Source organism: Mya arenaria, chromosome 4 (assembly GCF_026914265.1).
Source record: "Mya arenaria isolate MELC-2E11 chromosome 4, ASM2691426v1".
In the NCBI taxonomy this organism is placed as follows: Eukaryota; Metazoa; Mollusca; class Bivalvia; order Myida; family Myidae; genus Mya; species Mya arenaria.
Window position 1 is genome coordinate 9,929,951 of NC_069125.1, and position 18,699 is coordinate 9,948,649.

The following is an 18,699-nucleotide window of genomic DNA, read 5'->3' on the forward strand; positions in this document are numbered from 1 at the left end:
TCAAATAATCACAATAGTGCTTGAAATATTCTATGGATGGTCCGGTTTTAAACTAACTTTGACAATAATGATATAACGAACCCAGGGCTTAAAGGAGCCCGGACATCTGTGGCCGAAGGGCCCACGGGACCCAGAGCCCCTTTTGTTGACTTTGTCAGCGGGTAAGAAGAATCGTTTTCGTGATGAAAACAAGACCACATCAGTCCGTGTTCGATCCTAATTGAATCTAATGGAATATTGATATGTTAAATAGATTGACTTGTCCTAAGAGATTTACGACCATTTGATGACGGCACGGATGCCTTAAAGTTTAAGAGTTCATTAACACTTTCCCACCATATCAGCTCTGATATTTGACTGAAAACATTAAGTTCTTATTGATACTAAACCGGATTGCGTATCCTTCATTTAGCTTTCTCCTTATTTCTAACGATGGCAATATGATACTATGTGTTTTAATGTAAATACTGTTTAAACTTAATCTTCAGGACGAAACTTCAAAGTTTGATAAAACTAAGCCCAATGCTTCATGATCCAATGGCTATTATTCCAAGACTCATGATGAGGATGGTGATTATGATGATGATAATGATGGTGGTGATGGTGGTGGTGGTGGTGGTCGTGTAGGTGGTGGTGGTGGTAAAAATGATGATGATGATGATGATGATGATGATGATGATGATGATGATGATATGGATGGTGATGAAGTTCTGAACAAAATGGATTGATCTTATCTTGCGCGTCCTTTCGAAATATTATCTACCGCAATAAACTTTGTTACAAAAACTAAAGCAATTAAGTGTTGTATAGCAAGCTGTACCACATGTTAGTTCGATTGCAGCCTTTTCATGGATATCATAAACAGGTTTTAAACGCCGTATTTCAACCAATATCACACTCGCAGTTTAATCTCTTCCATAACAAGACAATGTTGAGGAGTTGTTGATTTTCTTGTACACCCATGCTAGATTACATGTAGCTTTTATTTCGTTGTGTTCAACATTACTACAGGTTTCAATTACAAGAACATCCTCGAATCGGCTATAATAGCATCTACTTTTTTGTGTTGTAGTTTGTGTAATATTTCCCTTTTGAATATATAGTTTTAAGATGTTTAAGGAATGTTTTCTTTATGATGTTAAGCAAGATAAATTATTGTTTATTTTGTAAAGTTATTTGACTAATTGAAATCAGATAATTAAGCCTTTTTTTCGCCTAAAGTGACACTCTTATTCAAAATAAATGACTACACACGTATAACAAACATAAATTTTGAGTGATAAACCTTTATCAAGTTACTTAATAATGCATTAATAGAAAATACTTATTACTGATAACAAGATTGTAACCGTCTATTTAATAGTTGAAAAAGTAAAAAAAAAAATATTTGTTTGGTGAATGCTAAAAGATTTACTGTGATCTATATATAGTCTCTTTAGATAATAATACATAATAATACTGTGTTTTCTGCACTTTTCTTTCAAATCAAACTCGGTATCCTTCATATTTAGAACTATTCTTTTCGACATGTATTCATCCTTTTTTGGAATATAAAGACAATAGTTTTAATTGTGGTAAATCTTATGTGTGAATAAGTGTGTATCTTTAAGCCTCATTTAACTCTTTTGGAGGAATAACTTTTTGGACTTTAAACGAGTCGTGTATTATTCCAGTTTACGTGGAAACATTTGATAATATTTCTTCAATATTCAAGTCATAATAAACAAACAAAATGTTCAGTTTATTTTTTATTTGTTCTCTATCGAGAAAATAACGGACACAATAATAAATAACATTTCAATTATGAAAATGTACATATTTACATGTATTTACACTGTACATAATAATATTTAAAATACGAACTATAAACTATTGAAAGAAAAAAGAACAGATTCAAACCAAACTAAAAATGGAAACACGCGGAAAAACAGACAGTATCCGAAGAGAAAATAAGTCTTCATCTTATCGACCCATTTGATAATTAATTTTTAGTTTTCTTGCTGATTTCAAATAATTTTCTTGCTGATTTCAAATATGTAAAAATAAATAACGTAAATTACGTCAGACATCAATTATTTGTTCACTATTCAAACTGAAATGGGGCTTGATATGACTAATTTTGCAATCGTCCAAGGCCAAACAATCTTGTATTAGTTTTGGTATTCGGAATGATTTATAATTATTCTTTCCAAAACATAAACAATTTCGTTTTTTAAAAATACCAAAATAATATATGGTCATCATGCATTCAAATAACACACAATTGTACATAGGACAGCGTAATAAAAATACGTTTTCACACAACATGACTAAGTGTCAAAATGGGCGTGATAGAACAGAAAACACGAAATGGAAAAGTCAATTATTCGATAAGAATATCGACGAAAACTACAATGTACTAAAAGGGTAGAACTGAACCATAAAAACAAAACACTTCCGAAAATAGCAAGCTTGGAGTTTGAAGAAAAAAAAACCCTGAACATTCATGTAGCACACACACACACACTTTTCTGGAATGGAGGTACATTATCCAATATTTGAGACATAACACGGGCTTATCAGCCCCACGGTGCATTTCAAGATATTCACAGTCTGGCACCCTTCATTTACAATATTTCGTTAGAGGTAGAACACAAACTTTATACGGAACGATATAATACTGCAATAATCTGTAATCCTGACATTTCTGGTGTAACACAGTTTCTGGTAACTTTTCACAATGGAGGTTTTCTATGAAAGCTGTTGAAGTCAATTTCCACGTTTTAAGGCCTCAATCAGATTTCACTTAAGTATTATATGCTGTCATCTCCAGTCATAAAAACAGTCTCCGATCAACGTTGCTGTTTTGATGACGTCACGGAGATTATGTCCAAATCGATGACGCCATAGAGATTATATTCAAAGCGATGACGTCAGGTGAGCACTGGTTATTTTCACCGCCAAGGGCGATCACATCAATGTTTTTTGCACATCAAGGTATCTTTCATGTTTCTCGCACGAGTTGGAACTGCTCGATATAATCTCCTTGCCTCAACGGGGTGGTAACGTATGCTAAAAATAGACAAACAAACTCATTATAATGAGGTAATTTGAAATAATAAAAATAAAAATAAATAAATAAAGGCAACATTTGGCGTCATCTTTTAAAATATTATTAATAGAACGATCAAGGGGAAACATTTATTCACTGCTGCAAGAGACGTTTTGTCTTAAATAAGTATATATCTAGTAACCATTTGGTATTTAAGCAATAATATGTTATATAATAATGTTTTTCCTTTAAAAAAACATAAGCGCAAATTTGAGTGTGGCAGGTTCGATCATTTTGTGTGGTACGAAATGAAATATCACGATCTCCTCGTTACGGTGAGATTTATAAACTTACGCATGTAGCATGACACAATTTATATATCTAAATAATCTGTAATGTACCTTTTTACGGTGTTATGAATATATTACAAACGCTTATTTACAAGTTATAATCAAAGTGATAGACACATTGAATAAATACATAAGTTTTGCTATGTCATGGCGTTAAAGGTTGCTTTCATATTTGAAGTTGCCCTATACATCTACGACAATGGTAATGTAAACCGTGTTGTTAAGACTTTAATTTCGACAAAGATACATTTTCACAGAGATTTTAAGATTACAGCGACAGATAGGATACAACATTTGATATGTATATATCTACAGGCAAAACTTGTATTTCTTGTTTAACTAGCGGGTATTTACGTCAAAACCTGGGTTCAAAAAATTGATAACAATCTCTGACGACCTTTTCACAGCAGTCAATTGCTAAGGAGCAAAGTTCTTTATTGAATGGTTAAGCCTTAATTGAAGGACTCTTAAAGAACAATCGCCGCCATAACATTTACATTTTTCATTTCTGACTCAACAATGCTCTGAAAGGTTGATAAAATTAACAAAATCTCAACATGTAATTGATGGACAAAGAATGTATGGGTAAAAATGACAGTTAAATGGACATTTGTGGTCTGAAGGGGTCTTTCAATGTTTACCTACAGAAGTAGTGATATTTTAACTAACAATAGTAATGACAGCCTTCGCATACCACTGACGAATTATCTTCGCATTAGGTTTGCTTCTATGGTGATATTTATTTAGTGAAAACCTTTAAGTGTACAATTTGGTTTCTTTCTATCGTATATTTTATCACCACAAATACCTACACGGAGTTCAAAATATAACATTATCTTAAGCCCATTTGAAGCTTTGTATTAAATGCTCTTTAGCAATTGTGTTATTTCATTCAGCGCTTTTTGTGCATCTTAAACCAAATATCTGAAGTGAGAAGTTTGGAACGAAAGATCAGACGATGAGACGAATAAAAAAGACAGTCATTTAGTTAAAGTTATTGTAACAATGTTAAGATGGTTGTTGAATGATTACGGACAAGCATTTGGTAACCAACCCAGCAAAGAAGTTGGGCTATTTTCTTTGTGATGAAAAGATGTTTTGGAGACTTTTGACCTTTTCAATTTGGCGTCAGCGAAAACGTTTAATTGCAGATTCTGGCCGTAAAATGACAACAACGATAAAATGATGCTAAAAGCTTTCGGAGTCTGCCCTGCGTCCGAGGGCGCTCGATAATTGGTTCTTTTTCAATGCTAACCGCAGACAAAACTGGACAAAAAGAACACTGACCAAATTGAGCGAAGATTTCACAATTGATAACAGTGACAATTATAACCTTGGTCTCAGTTCTGGCCAAAAACTTGGGGCCTCGTGAAAGCTTGGGCTAAATGAGACGAACTCGTGCTAAACGAAACCGGGCAACCCGGGCTACTTTTGTTACATGGTTCGGTATAAAATATCACATCAATTAAGGGTCTTCAATGAGTTATAAGGGTGAATTCAGGGTTCTAAAATTTCACAAGAGGTTAAAGGGTACCGCTGTAATGACCCCTCGGGTTCAGTTACAAAGAAAATTAATGTCATAGAAAAGATGACTAAGATTTTATACTTTTAAGAACAACAATGTTCTTGAAACATTACTGCCATTCTCGACCGTGACAAACATGGCAAAAATAAAATGAACTTTGTCGTTTGGAAAATTATCTCTATCATGAAAAGTGGGTGTTAACATAAATGTACCTTCAGGTAAAACAGATTTTATGTTAATGCTTAGGAATGCATATCGTTTTTTCACATACCTAAATTTTCAGCGACCATATCTATGCGAAAACGCTGACTCAACATGCTAAACACTTATATACTGGCAATTAAACGAGTTTTATTACATGACAGTAATGCAGTTCGCTGTCACGTGACTGCCTTCAACAAACGTGGGACAAAATCTTACTTTAAGCTGAAACAAGTTGAACAACGAATATGACAGCAACATTGAGTTTTCGTATCTAAATTTAAAAATGCGTGTGAACCTTAAATGTGGCAAATCCTATTGACAACGGTTCCTTTATCCATGGTGTGTTTGTCTGGGTTCATACCTATGGTAAAACGTCCGGGATCCCACAAGAAGCCCAAGTTTGAACAGGAAAAGGGCTATACAATTTCGCATACCACAGTCCGCGTGAATTATTTGTTAACTTTGTATTTTGACTAGTTTAAGTGGATAGCCCGTATTTTGCTTCATGCCCGTTCACCCGGGGGTATTATTATATACTTTGTTTGGGCATGTTTCAAAATCGGGGATGTGTGAGGTTTCCGACGAAACAATTGTTGAACAAAAAATGTGTTTTTCATGTTTTATGTATTTAGGAAATGCCAGCATGTCAGCACATTCATGAGAAATCATGGGATCCCGAAAGGGCACCACATGTTTTTTGGGGGTTTAACTGAAATGTCATCATTTTGTAGCGGTGAAAAAAAATTCATTCATGATCATCTGTGGCCTACAGCATTTCATGATGTTTGAACATGCAGTTTAACATTCATGTTCGTGTTTGTCTGTGATAAAAATGCGCCAAGCCAATGGCCACATTCAATAAAGAAGTTGATTTTCTGATCTAATCGCTGGTAATCATGAGAACAACCTGCAGGATGAATACAGTTAACGGCCATGGGCCTTAAAAATAAACAAAAGGCTCACTTTACGCCTTTTACGTTGGTTACTAGGTTTAGTTAGTTAATTCATGAATGTTACCATGTTTGGGCTTGCCATGCTGTTTAATGGGTTTGTACAATAATTCTCTTAAGGATGGGTAGTCTGTCTTGGTAATTTGAAACAAAGAAAAGGATGGGTTGCGTAGAGAAAGTTGTTCTTTCAAAGCGAGTAGTAAAATTTGAACTGGAAACCGTTAAGGTCCTTTTATATTCCCTTACATTATTTCTCTGTTTATTCAATGCAAATTGTCAATTTGAGACCTTCAAACACTACGATGTGTCCATGAGATTTCATCAATGTGAAAATACGTTTGAATGTCACAATGTTTTTTGGTGTTTATGTAATATTTCTTCGTTTTGGGGGCAATCAAGGATTAGAATTCAGTTCGTAATATATTCTAGTAAATATATTCAAATGATTGAATACTGTCGTGATTATAAATGTGCGGGAGACAACATTAACATCGTCGAAAAAAATAATCAGATATGCCCTGCTGTCATTGTTAAAAAAATCTTTCGACAAATTATAACGTATTTCAAGGACTTACTAGATTCACATATGATTTCCCTCTGCTTTCGTTGCCGGCAACAGTAGCACAAGACAATGCTGCTGATGACCGCCGCGACGCCTGCTACGACAAGGACGCCGACCAGCACAAAGGTGATCACAAACCACCGGTCCTCGCCGCTTACGTCCGTTAAAACCACCGTGGACGCCGTCCGGCTCTCAGCGGCGGCATTGGATGTCTGAGATTCGGATGTAATGGTAGCCTTGACGGGTTCCGCGGGGAGTGGATTGGAGTTGTGGAACATAGACCACGGGAATGGGCCGCACTCCGTATCACGGTTGTCGTGGCAGAGACGCAGCGCAACCTGGCCATCTGGACATGCCCGACACGGAACGCACGTGCGCGCCTCGTTGTTGTAGAATTCAAGCTCGCCACATGTCTGTGACACGGAACCCGCTACCCCGCATGCCACCAGACTCAGGGCTATAATGACAACTCTGTAGGCCATCTGAAAAACACAAATAAATAATTAGTGTGCGAAATTCGTGTGCATACGATTGATACTAAATTATCAAGTTATTGTGATTAGATATATCATTAGATATCCTGCTACTAAAAATGGCCATGTTGGACATGAAAATGTTTAGAGTGTTAATCTAAAATTACATAAACGGAGGCGTCATGACTATGGTACTTCTTTATGTGTTTTTTTTCAAAAGAATTTCATTTTAATAGTTAAAGAACTCACTTTTTATTAAAGATTGCTAGGTGAGAGACTTATTTCGTCTCATTACGCGCAATCTCATTAAAGGTATATTAGAACTTGGAAAAGGACTAGTTTTTTTTTCATTAAACACATCTGGTTAAAGGTGTTCTTTTTTAAATGGCGTTGAAAAATTAATTAATTTATATGGACACATTAATGTTTTCGTTTCTCGTTCGTGGTTCTAATTTATTGTATATAATTAATTTGTTGAATGTTTGAACTGAACTAAATGTGTGTTTTTTTCTGTTCTCTTCTGTCAGGACAGATAGGTTCATCAATTCTTCCAAGTGGGTACGAATGAGTCAACAGATTGGAAATCAAATAATCAACTTTTGTCAAAAGATATTAAACAAAACTGTGTTGCCCTTCGATCCTTTCATTTTAACCACATCTTATAAAATTAAAGGGAATCACTATTGACTAATAAACTGTTCTTTTTAAAGGCTTGTGACAGTAAAATTACTCAAAGGTATAAAGTTTAAAAGAAAAACACGAACTCCAGCGGACCCTTAAAAAATCGCTTAAATATTTTCCAGTGAGTCAAAAACTTTCGTCTGTAAAATGACTTTAATTCAATGCTCTGGATTTGACAAATGTGTGTAGACCTTTAAAACATTAATCATTTGTGTAAGAAAGAAAATTTCTGTTATCAAAGAAATTAGTTTTGTATTTACTTGAACTAGCATCCAAATTATGTTTACGTGGACGTACATGTATGTACGTTCCAACATTTAATTCAGTATTCATTAAACGCCGACATTCCCCAGTACAGAAAGGTCATAGCTAATAAGCACTGGCCCCACCCCCGTCACTTGAAAGAAAGATTATTACTGGCCAATGTTCAAATTTTTAAATTTATCAGTGATGTAACGTATAAAACCATCCTTAAACCCAGATTACACTTTTTAAGAATGGGAATTTCCTAAACATCTCATCTGATATCAGTATTGCGCAAGTTATATATATAGAAACAGCATCGTGATGCAACTGTTATCTGCACTCATGCATTCTTCATTCATTATTTACCTCGTTTACATATTTTATTTAGAAACTCATCATGGAACGTTTATAACATAACAACAAAGCAGAAATGAATTACCATGCTTAAAATTAAACAAGAACAGAAATGACGATGATGATGATGATGATAATGATGATGGTGATGGCGGTGATGATGATTGTTCTTGTAGTTGTCGTGGTGAAGGTGATGGTGGTGATGATGATGATGATGATGATGATGATGATGATGATGATGATGATGGTGGTGGTGGTGGTTGTGATGGTGATGATGATGACGACGACGACGGCGGCGATGATGATGATGATTATGATGATGATAATGTAGTTGTTGATGATGATGAATATGTTATACTTCTTTTCAAAAAACACACCATTTTGAATAGAATGAATCGTGCTTAATTTGCCAGAAAAGTATAAGTTTTATCTTTTGAACTAGCTGCAGCAGCTGCGTTATACCAGGATGACGTGTGCTCTAAAACTGCGTGTCTAGACTAATGATCTTTGTTAAACATACCAGATTTAATTAACATGAATATGACATTTATTATAATCGTAGCGATGTAACAAGTAGCTTACCTTTCACTTGTTATATATCCCGTGAAAAAGATTTTTCTGAATGAAAAAATCCTTTATTTCCAGTTAACTTTTCACTTCTTTTCCACTATAAAACTTCCTGACACTCGGTCTGACGTTTAGCTTTCGACTGCAGACGATTTATTAAGAGCAGACGACAAATAATCCCATGTGCTGGATTACAAGTCCGTACCTGTCCGATTCACCGTGATGTCACAGCAGTTAGCCAATCAGAACGCGATATTTTAATATATGCGAACAGAAATGTTTGCTTTATCGCTAAAAATAACAGAATTTATTCTTTTTCAGCGTTTGCTCTGTTCATTCATGAAATCTCGCATAGTTTTGTTATCAAGATTCACAATCAAGTCGTGGCCCGTTCAAGATGCGATTTCACATGGTTTAAAATTACCTTATTTTATGGTTTTATGTAAAAGCTCTATTCTTTAGGTTACTTAAGTAACTCGCATTACTCATCGTGATTGAAAGATGATTGAGAAAATACTCAAACGACAATGAAGTTGTCAAAGTTCTCACAAACTGTGACACGTCGAAACATCTTCATCAGAAGCAATTAATTAATTAATTGTTGTCGTCTGACCCCATTAACGAATACATTAATATTTATACAGATGCATAGAGTAGACAGATAATATATTATAAGAACTTTTTGAGATGGCAAAACAAATCTGGTTAAATCTTTTTATACAACTTATGTATTGAACTTGTAATATTTTTAAATTGTTATTATTTTAGCCTATTTTACGATACAGTATTATTAAAGGAAGTATTAAGTCTGAACTCAGACTGGAGATTGATAGTTATTATAGCCAATAATTTATATTGAAAAATAATAATAATATTAATGCATTTTTCACAATCCTTTTTTTTTTTTTAAATCTTTATGGTTTTTATTGAAATATATTTGAGCTAAATAAACTTCCATACAAAGTATGCTGATCATGGACAATTTTTTTAGAGTACATGCAATTTTATAATTTATTCGATTTTATTGAAATTCCTTTTTTACATATTTAAAACAAAAATGTATACTTATTAAACATCATACGCACAAAGCTCTTATAAAACTTTAAAATTAATTCTAGTTTGATAAATACTGTGTGCAGTTTGGACATATTCAAGTAGCGCTTCCCAAGTTAAAAAGAGACACTTTCATTTCAGTTTTAAAATTCAAAGCAATTTATTTTCTTGCGACGTCCAATTTCAAAAACTTTGAAAAATTAATAAAGTAAAAATGACAGGACAAGGGGCATTGTAAATTGTCACTAATGCCTTTGTCCACATAGTCTCAATGGCCGATGATATTCGTGATGGCTTCGGTACTCACAAACTCGATAAAATAGATAAAGGTCCGGCTATGAATCATAACATGACGATATCGCTATTTTTGGAGGTTCTGTAAAATATCATTGAATTTTAATAAGAAGGAAATTTATCTTGTATCTTAAGAGCTTTATACTGAATTAAGGAACCACTAAATATCATCTATTCACATTTCAAGTTAAAATAATATGAAATGGAAATTATTGTTTTTGGAGGTTCTGTTAAATAATATTGAATTTGATAAAAAGGAAATTAATGTAAAGTGCTTTCAACTGAATTTAAGGACTACTAAATATCATCTATTCAAATTTCAGGTTAGAAAAAAATAATATGAAGTGGAAAAAAAAAATAAGGAACTGAACATATGTGAACGGGCGTTTTATTTGGGCAAAGATGAATTTGTACTGATTTTTTTCCGGCTTTTATTTTCCTTTCGAAACTTAACATTTAAGAATGGCCATAGAATGATCAAATTAGGCAAAAAGCTGTTATTTTCGTGTTTAAAGGTTTTATTAACTGGCGAAACTAAACATGAGGGTCCGACAAAGTCATTTTGCTCTTACATGAGTGTTTCTTTGTTCGATAAGTGTTTTTCACACACCAATTAAAGTGCGTTTGTCGGCTATTTCCTGCCGTGAAAATGCGTCAATTCTTTTAAAAACACGTTGACGGCGGGTGAAAATCCACTCTGGCCTCTTTCCTTTTGATATCTGTTGTGGACAGATTGACCAATTAGATATTCTTTAATAGCAATTAAGTTCAAAGTTAAGCCAATCCGAGCATCGTGAGAAGTTGCATGCATATTTGATAAACTTCACACCTTGTTTTCGCAGATTTTCTAAAATGCATTTTACTGACGCTGCTAAGATAACACCGTTTTTTAGGTCAACAAAGTTAGGAGATTAGCATTAAAAAATAAAATAGTTTATTGCTGCTGTTAAGATAACAGCATTTTATGCAATCAAAGAAACGAGATTATATTCGGCTAAAAATGTGTTTTCTTTTCAATAACATGTTGATTTGACACAATGATGAAAACGATACCGCCCCGTAGAAGCCATGTAGGGAGAAACGATTCATTTACAAAGCTAAAATTATTTGCACACAAATCTTGATGCACTCTTTCAATGGTCCGCATTGCGTTGTCGGGCCTCTTGTGGTGTCGTTCTTTTGTTAATATTTCAGAAAAATAATATCGGTGGCCACATTTAACCGTATACTTAAACCTAGAAATGCCTAAAAGTGGCGTGAACAGGCTGGGGTGAGAATAGTTTACCTTAGTAACCACGGCTTTTCACATGTAAATTAGAAACACGGAGCAACACATATATACACATGCACGACGAGAATCGTGCTTCACATGCCCGGGCCTTGGCTGAATGTTCAGGGTCAAACTTCAAGGTCAAATGGCAAACTAACTTTCAACGGCAAACATAAAGCCTCAAGCCGTTTTCCACTGTATTATATTATTTGAACGCTGTTTATGTACATGTATATATATTTCCCGTACAAATCGGGAATACAAGTTTTGAAACTTGAGAAGGTCAAAAGTCAAAGTTCAAGGCCATGACTAACCCAACACGCACCGGCTTTAATGTTCTGACAGTTCTGTGTCAGTTTCTCTAAAGTAATCATGGGCCATGATCGGACACATACTGCAAGTGTTACATAGTTGTGCGTAACCCTGTGCGTACAAGAGATCCAAGAAATATCAGTATTTCAACGTTTTTTAGATTTAAGTGTTTTCTAAAGTTGATAAGCTGGTTATACTCGAATAATAAATACTGTGTTGAAACACAGAGTTAAACTCTTTTAAAAGTTATCTTTTCAAACAGTACAGATCAGAACAGACATTTATTAAGACTTTTATTATATGAGTGCATCGTCTTAAAGCCGCACTCTCACAGATTGAACGTTGCGGCAACTTTTTAATTTTTTGTCTTGGAACGAGCCAAGTTATGCGAAAATGTATGTAAACCATTCATATAAGACTGCTGACAAAAATTAGTGACATAGTTTTATATTTAAGTTTAAAAATTGATGTTTTATGCATTTTTTCTTAAACCGTTAGTAACACTTTAAGCCATAAAACATTAACTTTCGAAGAGAAATATGAAAATCTGCGATCTGATAATTTTATTATTTAGTCAGCAGTCTTTTATCAATAGTTTGCAGATATTTACGCAAAAATTTGCTCATTCCAAGACAAAAAATATATAAAAAGTTGTAAAAACGGTAAATATATGAGAGTGCAGCTTTAAATTATGCAATTGTTTTAAGTATGTCATGTGAATGTACATGGTTAATTCGGAATAAGGATTCATATTGTTTAACATCAACAAGGTTTTATGTACAGTATTGTTGTTTACCAAATATAATTATGTATGTTATTTAAAAAACAGATTAAAATTGCCGTGGTGTCCAGGACCATCCCGGACCGTCCCGGATCTGCCCTGACCCAACACGGATCTGATCCCGGATCGGCCAAATATCAGTTCAGGACAGTCCGGGAGGTCAGTGGGGCTTAAAATAAAGTTTTGGAAACAGTATTAAAGATGTACTCTTTCTCCAAAAAAAAAAATTAAAAAAAAATATTAATTTGATATAACCAAATGATGATTAAATGTCGAAAACAATGGTTCGTATGAAGACTACCGAGTTTAATTTGAAAAAAAGTTACAGCAAACACAGTATTTCTATCTTATACACCAGTCAATTGTAACCACGGCACCCCCAGGTCCGGGGGTATACCGGGGAAATGGGCCATGTTTTTACCTTCCAGGTGGCCCCACAGTGCCGGGGAAATGTGGTGGTTTTGTGTTCGCAAAAATATAGCGCGGAATGGGCCTTACCTAGGGTCCCTGGGGTGCGGGGGCATTTGGCTGGGATTTTACCATCTGGTCGTCCCTGCAGGGCGGGGATTTTACCCGGGGTTGGCTGGACCGAAAGTCAAAGTCCCCGCTATTCCCCAGACCTGGGGGGGGGGGGGGGGCGTGGTTACAAATGACTGGTGCATTGCGAGACGAAAGTAGATCACAGTGAATCTTTAAGCACTCATCAATTATTTTTTTAAAAATGCGTTTCTGTTTTAAAACACACGGTTACAATCTTGTTATCAGTATTATATATTGTTATCGTATGGCGGAGATTGCCGAGGTGTTCCGATTGACAACACCGGATATACAAATAAAAGATAGAAATAAATACATGTTGAACAATGGTATACGATGACACTTTTAAATGACCTGAAAAGGATTCAAACCCACAATCCACACACATCTAATAAAATTTGTAAATGATACACATGATACAGATATGTATCAGTTAATAAATCGACATTTTATCTGCAAAAACTTGTATTAAGTGAGCATTAATCTCTGGGCCCTGTCGCCATAAATCACGGGTGTTGAATGAGACCTTTGACCACTGCTTGGAGCCCACAACAACTCTACAGTCTCTCCGATTTCGAACGAGTTCCGGTTACCGTTTTACAGTACGATGTACCATACGCACCGGCTCGAGTTCATGTAGGATATAGATGGCGTATGTTTAAGCTATGATGTTATATTTAGAACCACGCCATAGTGTTTTGACAATTGGATATCTTACTTATTTTGTACTGCAAATACGCCCTTTTCTCGAAATGGAATACTGTAAACAAGGTCACGGATGTTTTACTTTTACCAGGACAAGGTTGTTCTATTGGCGGGTGGCCAACGTAATAAGTGGGTAGAAAATATGTAACATATGATATGCCATACACATGTAACACACTGTTCGAACAATCATAACAACTCGGCCATCTCCGGCAAGCTTCGGGATAGACAAATATGTTGGATAATGGCCGAGGTGTTCCTAATGACAATTATATAGAGGAAGTCGCACATTGTGGTGGGTGAGTTGTGGTTTCCTTTCGATATAGCGGCAACATTCTCGCGAAGCGGGGCACAACCTGTACGTCACTTCAGTACAACTGGACACGAGGACGACAGCCACAAATTTCATGCTCTTTTAGACTGTTTCAATCTGCCATCAGACTCGTTCACTTTGTGGCGCAACCTGTACGCCATACTAGCTATTAAAGGGGACACGAGGACACATGGGGCGGTAAGGGGACACCAGGATCCCCTGGTTGGATGCTCCTATCTAGGGGGCCATCTGCCGCTAGACTCACGCACAATGTGCACTTGATACAGCAGCGGGCTCATCGATTCATGGGCTCGGGTTTCTAATGTTCATTCAGAGCTTTGTAGCTTAAGGTGACTGCAATTAATAATAAAAACTACACTCGCAAGCATTTATTGCGGATTGAATACAATGAGTTCATTTTGTCAAAATGTCAAGGATTCTGATACACGAGACAGGTCAAACACACTTTATTGCTTAAAAACATACTCAATTTTGAATTTAAAAAATCTTATATCAACTGAAAATGTTATGGGTTAAATAGTACCTTTGTCAAAGAAATGCACAAGTGCCGCGGCATCATGTGTCGAAGTCACACGAGAACAAAAAAACTGTTATGGAATGAATTATAACAAAAATGTTTACATATATTTAGATGGGCTCGAGAAAGATGCTTCTATGTCAATTTACATATAAGCCAAGCGTTTGGTAATTAAGAAGACGGTTAAACCAATGCCGGAATTGAACAAAAGAATCTTAAAAGATGTCACAAACTATCATTTTTTTCACATTTTAGGCGGAAAACGAACTAAATTTTCTGGTATTTAGTCATATTTCTGGCGGAAAACGTTTTGAATTTTCTGGTATTTAGTGAAAACAAAAACCTTTGTTATAACGTCAATCTTCGTACAAAAATAAGCAAGTCTTGACAACAATAGGTCCTTATCGTAAACATTTATAAAAGACAATATCAACAATCAGAAAATTTAGACGCAATAAGTTCCAATTTCACGTAAACATTTATAAAAGACAATATGAACAATTGGAGAATTTGGCGCAAAAAGTTCCAATTTCATTTTTTTATCATAGATTTCTTGTTAAGTAATGAAATACACTCAGATAAAGTCTACAGACAATGCCAGCCTGCGCCGCTGTTCGCTCTTCGAGACTGTTGTCTGAGACTTCTACAATACAGTTTTTCTGTTTCAATGGAACCTAAAGAGAATTGTACAAAAATAAACAAAACAGCCAAAACAATACATATTTCATGACCGCTTTAATTCTATTGTTTCACAAAATAGTTGCTTTCTCATTCCAATCTGTTTTCATTTTCTCATGTCATTAGATTCATACGTAAACGCCGTTATCATTTTTCCACCCTAAAAATGCCATTGTCTTAGACCCCATTGTGATCCCAATACACAATTTTCATGACAATGGGAACTCAGGGGTCCAAAAGGTTGTGTTATCGACCTATCAGCATTGTTGTAGCAGACAATGGGTGACGATAACAATGGGATACGATGAAGCCTCAATACACAATGACCCATATTCTTAAAGCTGCACTCTCACAGATTTACCGATTTTACAACTTTTGACAATTTTTTGTCTCTGAAAGAGCAAAATTTTGCGTAAGTTTCTGCAAACCAATGATAAAATATTGCTGACAAAAGATCAGATCGCAGATTTTCATATTTCCGTTCAAAAATTAATAATTGTCTTATGGCTTACGGTTTTAAGAAAAATGCATAAAGCATCAATTTTTAAACTTAAATATAAAAATTTGCGATCTAATTTTTTGTCAGCAGTCTTAAATAACTGGTTTTTATGGATGTTTGCAAAATTTGGCTCGTTCCAAGACAAAAAATAAAAAAGTTGTCAAAACATTCAATCTGTGAGAGTGCATCTTTAAATAAGCTATGAGTCGTATGTGTTATAATTATTGCCATGGTTTTACTATTCAATGTAAAGACAATTACTGAAATAGTTTCTGAAGTATGCTAATGTTTGTCACAATTTCAATGGAAATCATAGTTCTACATGTTAACAAAACAATCAAGGAGGAATTTTGAAATGTCATTTAAATTCCTTTCTGTAACTTCCTCAAAAAACATTTTCCCCATCACGAATAATTGTATGACATTCGAGGAGGAAAACAAATACCGTTTTTGAAATACCATTTAAATTCCTAAAAAAGGTTTTTCCTCATCATGTATAATTATGATAAATGGAGAAACCGGTGTTTAATGGACACACACACGCAGAAGTTCCGTTGGCATCGTCGGTAAAAAAGTGCTATCAATCATACAGAAACACGTGTGTCCTGTAAATCCAGCCAAAACACGTGTGTGCTTCAAAAATACAGAAACACATCTGCTGAAACATCTGCAGAATCGCTTGTGTGCTATAACACCTGCAGAAACATTTGTGTACGATAACACCTGCAGAAACACTTGTGTGCTGTTACACCTGCAGAATCACTTGTGTGCTATTACACCTGCAGAATCACTTGTGTACTACAACATCTGCAGAATCACTTGTGTGCTATTACACCTGCAGAATCACTTGTGTACTACAACATAGGCAGAATCACTTGTGTGCTATTACACCTGCAGAATCACTTGTGTACTACAATATCTGCAGAATCACTTGTGTGCTGTTACACCTGCAGAATCACTTGTGTGCTATAAAACCTGCAGAATCACTTGTGTACTACAACATCTGCAGAATCACTTGTGTGCTATTACACCTGCAGAAACACTTGCGTACTACAACATCTGCAGAATCACTTGTGTGCTATTACATCTGCAAAAACACTTGTGTACTATAACACCTGCAGAAACACTTCTGAGAAACACTTGTGAGCTATAACACCTGCAGAAACACTTCTGAGAAACACTTGTGAGCTATAACACCTGCAGAAACACTTGTGTACTACAACACCTGCAGAAACACTTGTGTGCTATTACATCTGCAAAAACACTTGTGAGCTATAACACCTGCAGAAACACTTCTGAGAAACACTTGTGTGCTATTACACCTGCAAAAACACTTGTGTACTACAACACCTGCAGAATCACTTGTGTGCTATTACATCTGCAGAAACACTTGTGTACTATAACACCTGCAGAAACACTTCTGAGAAACACTTGTGAGCTATAACACCTGCAAAAACACTTGTGTACTACAACATCTGCAGAATCACTTGTGTGCTATTACATCTGCAAAAACACTTGTGAGCTATAACACCTGCAGAAACACTTCTGAGAAACACTTGTGAGCTATAACACCTGCAGAAACACTTGTGTACTACAACACCTGCAGAAACACTTGTGTGCTATTAAAACTGCAGAAACAGTTGTGTGCTATTAAACCTGCAGAAACAACTGTGAGTTATAACACCTGTAGAAACACGTGTGTGCCATTACACCTGCAGACACGCTTGTGTGCTATAACAACTGCAGACACGCTTGTGTCCTATAACACCTGAAACAATTAAGTACTAAATTTGTAGACAAGTGATAGAAATCTTGTAAAGCACTTATGTGTTAACTAAACTTATTCAAGTTCTTGAAAAAAAAAATCATAATTAAGTGTGTGCTATTGAAAGTGTTTGAACTCTTTTGTGCTTACAACTTACCCAGTGCGTATGTGATTGATACCCTGCAGTAGTACGTGTGTGATAGAGACCTTGCAGTAGTCCACGTGTGATTAATACCCTGCAGTAGTACGTGTGTGATTAATACCCTGCAGTAGTACGTGTGTGATTGATACCCTGCAGTAGTACGTGTGTGATAGAGACCTTGCAGTAGTCCACGTGTGATTAATACCCTGCAGTAGTACGTGTGTGATTAATACCCTGCAGTAGTACGTGTGTGATAGAGACCTTGCAGTAGTCCACGTGTGATTGATACCCTGCAGTAGTACGTGTGTGATAGAGACCTTGCAGTAGTCCACGTGTGATTGATACCCTGCAGTAGTACGTGTGTGATAGAGACCTTGCAGTAGTCCACGTGTGATTAATACCCTGCAGTAGTACGTGTGTGATTGATACCCTGCAGTAGTCCACGTGTGATTAATACCCTGCAGTAGTACGTGTGTGATTGATACCCTGCAGTAGTACGTGTGTGATAGATACCTTGCAGTAGTCCACGTGTAATTGATACCCTGCAGTAGTACGTGTGTGATAGATACCTTGCAGTAGTCCACGTGTGTGATAGATACCTTGCAGTAGTCCACGTGTGATTAATACCCTGCAGTAGTACGTGTGCGATTGATACCCGGCAGTAGTACGTGTGTGATAGAGACCTTGCAGTAGTCCACGTGTGATTAATACCCTGCAGTAGTACGTGTGCGATTGATACCCTGCAGTAGTACGTGTGTGATAGAGACCTTGCAGTAGTCCACGTGTGATTAATACCCTGCAGTAGTACGTGTGTGATAGAGACCTTGCAGTAGTACGTGTGTGATAGAGACCTTGCAGTAGTACGTGTG

The 18,699-nt window shown here is 35.8% G+C and overlaps 1 protein-coding gene across 1 annotated transcript; it reads right to left on the bottom strand.

The window, feature by feature from the left end:
• Positions 1 to 1,741: 1,741 nt before the first annotated feature.
• LOC128229753 (uncharacterized) lies at positions 1,742 to 9,115 on the bottom strand. The gene is made up of 3 exons (XM_052941567.1): positions 8,959 to 9,115; positions 6,636 to 7,104; positions 1,742 to 3,051 (listed from the first exon to the last, which is right to left on the bottom strand). Exons 2-3 carry the CDS (start codon positions 7,102 to 7,104, stop codon positions 2,984 to 2,986), a joined length of 537 nt encoding a protein of 178 aa, XP_052797527.1. The 5' UTR covers positions 8,959 to 9,115; the 3' UTR covers positions 1,742 to 2,983.
• Positions 9,116 to 18,699: the final 9,584 nt, after the last annotated feature.

Excerpts from the sequence above, each read along its gene's own strand:
- LOC128229753 (XM_052941567.1), bottom strand. The coding sequence starts at position 7,104 with ATGGCCTACAGAGTTGTCATTATAGCCCTGAGTCTGGTGGCATGCGGG. Across the intron at positions 3,052-6,635 it reads GGAAATCATATGTGAATCTA|CATACGTTACCACCCCGTTG; the intron begins GTAAGTCCTTGA and ends GTCTATTTTTAG.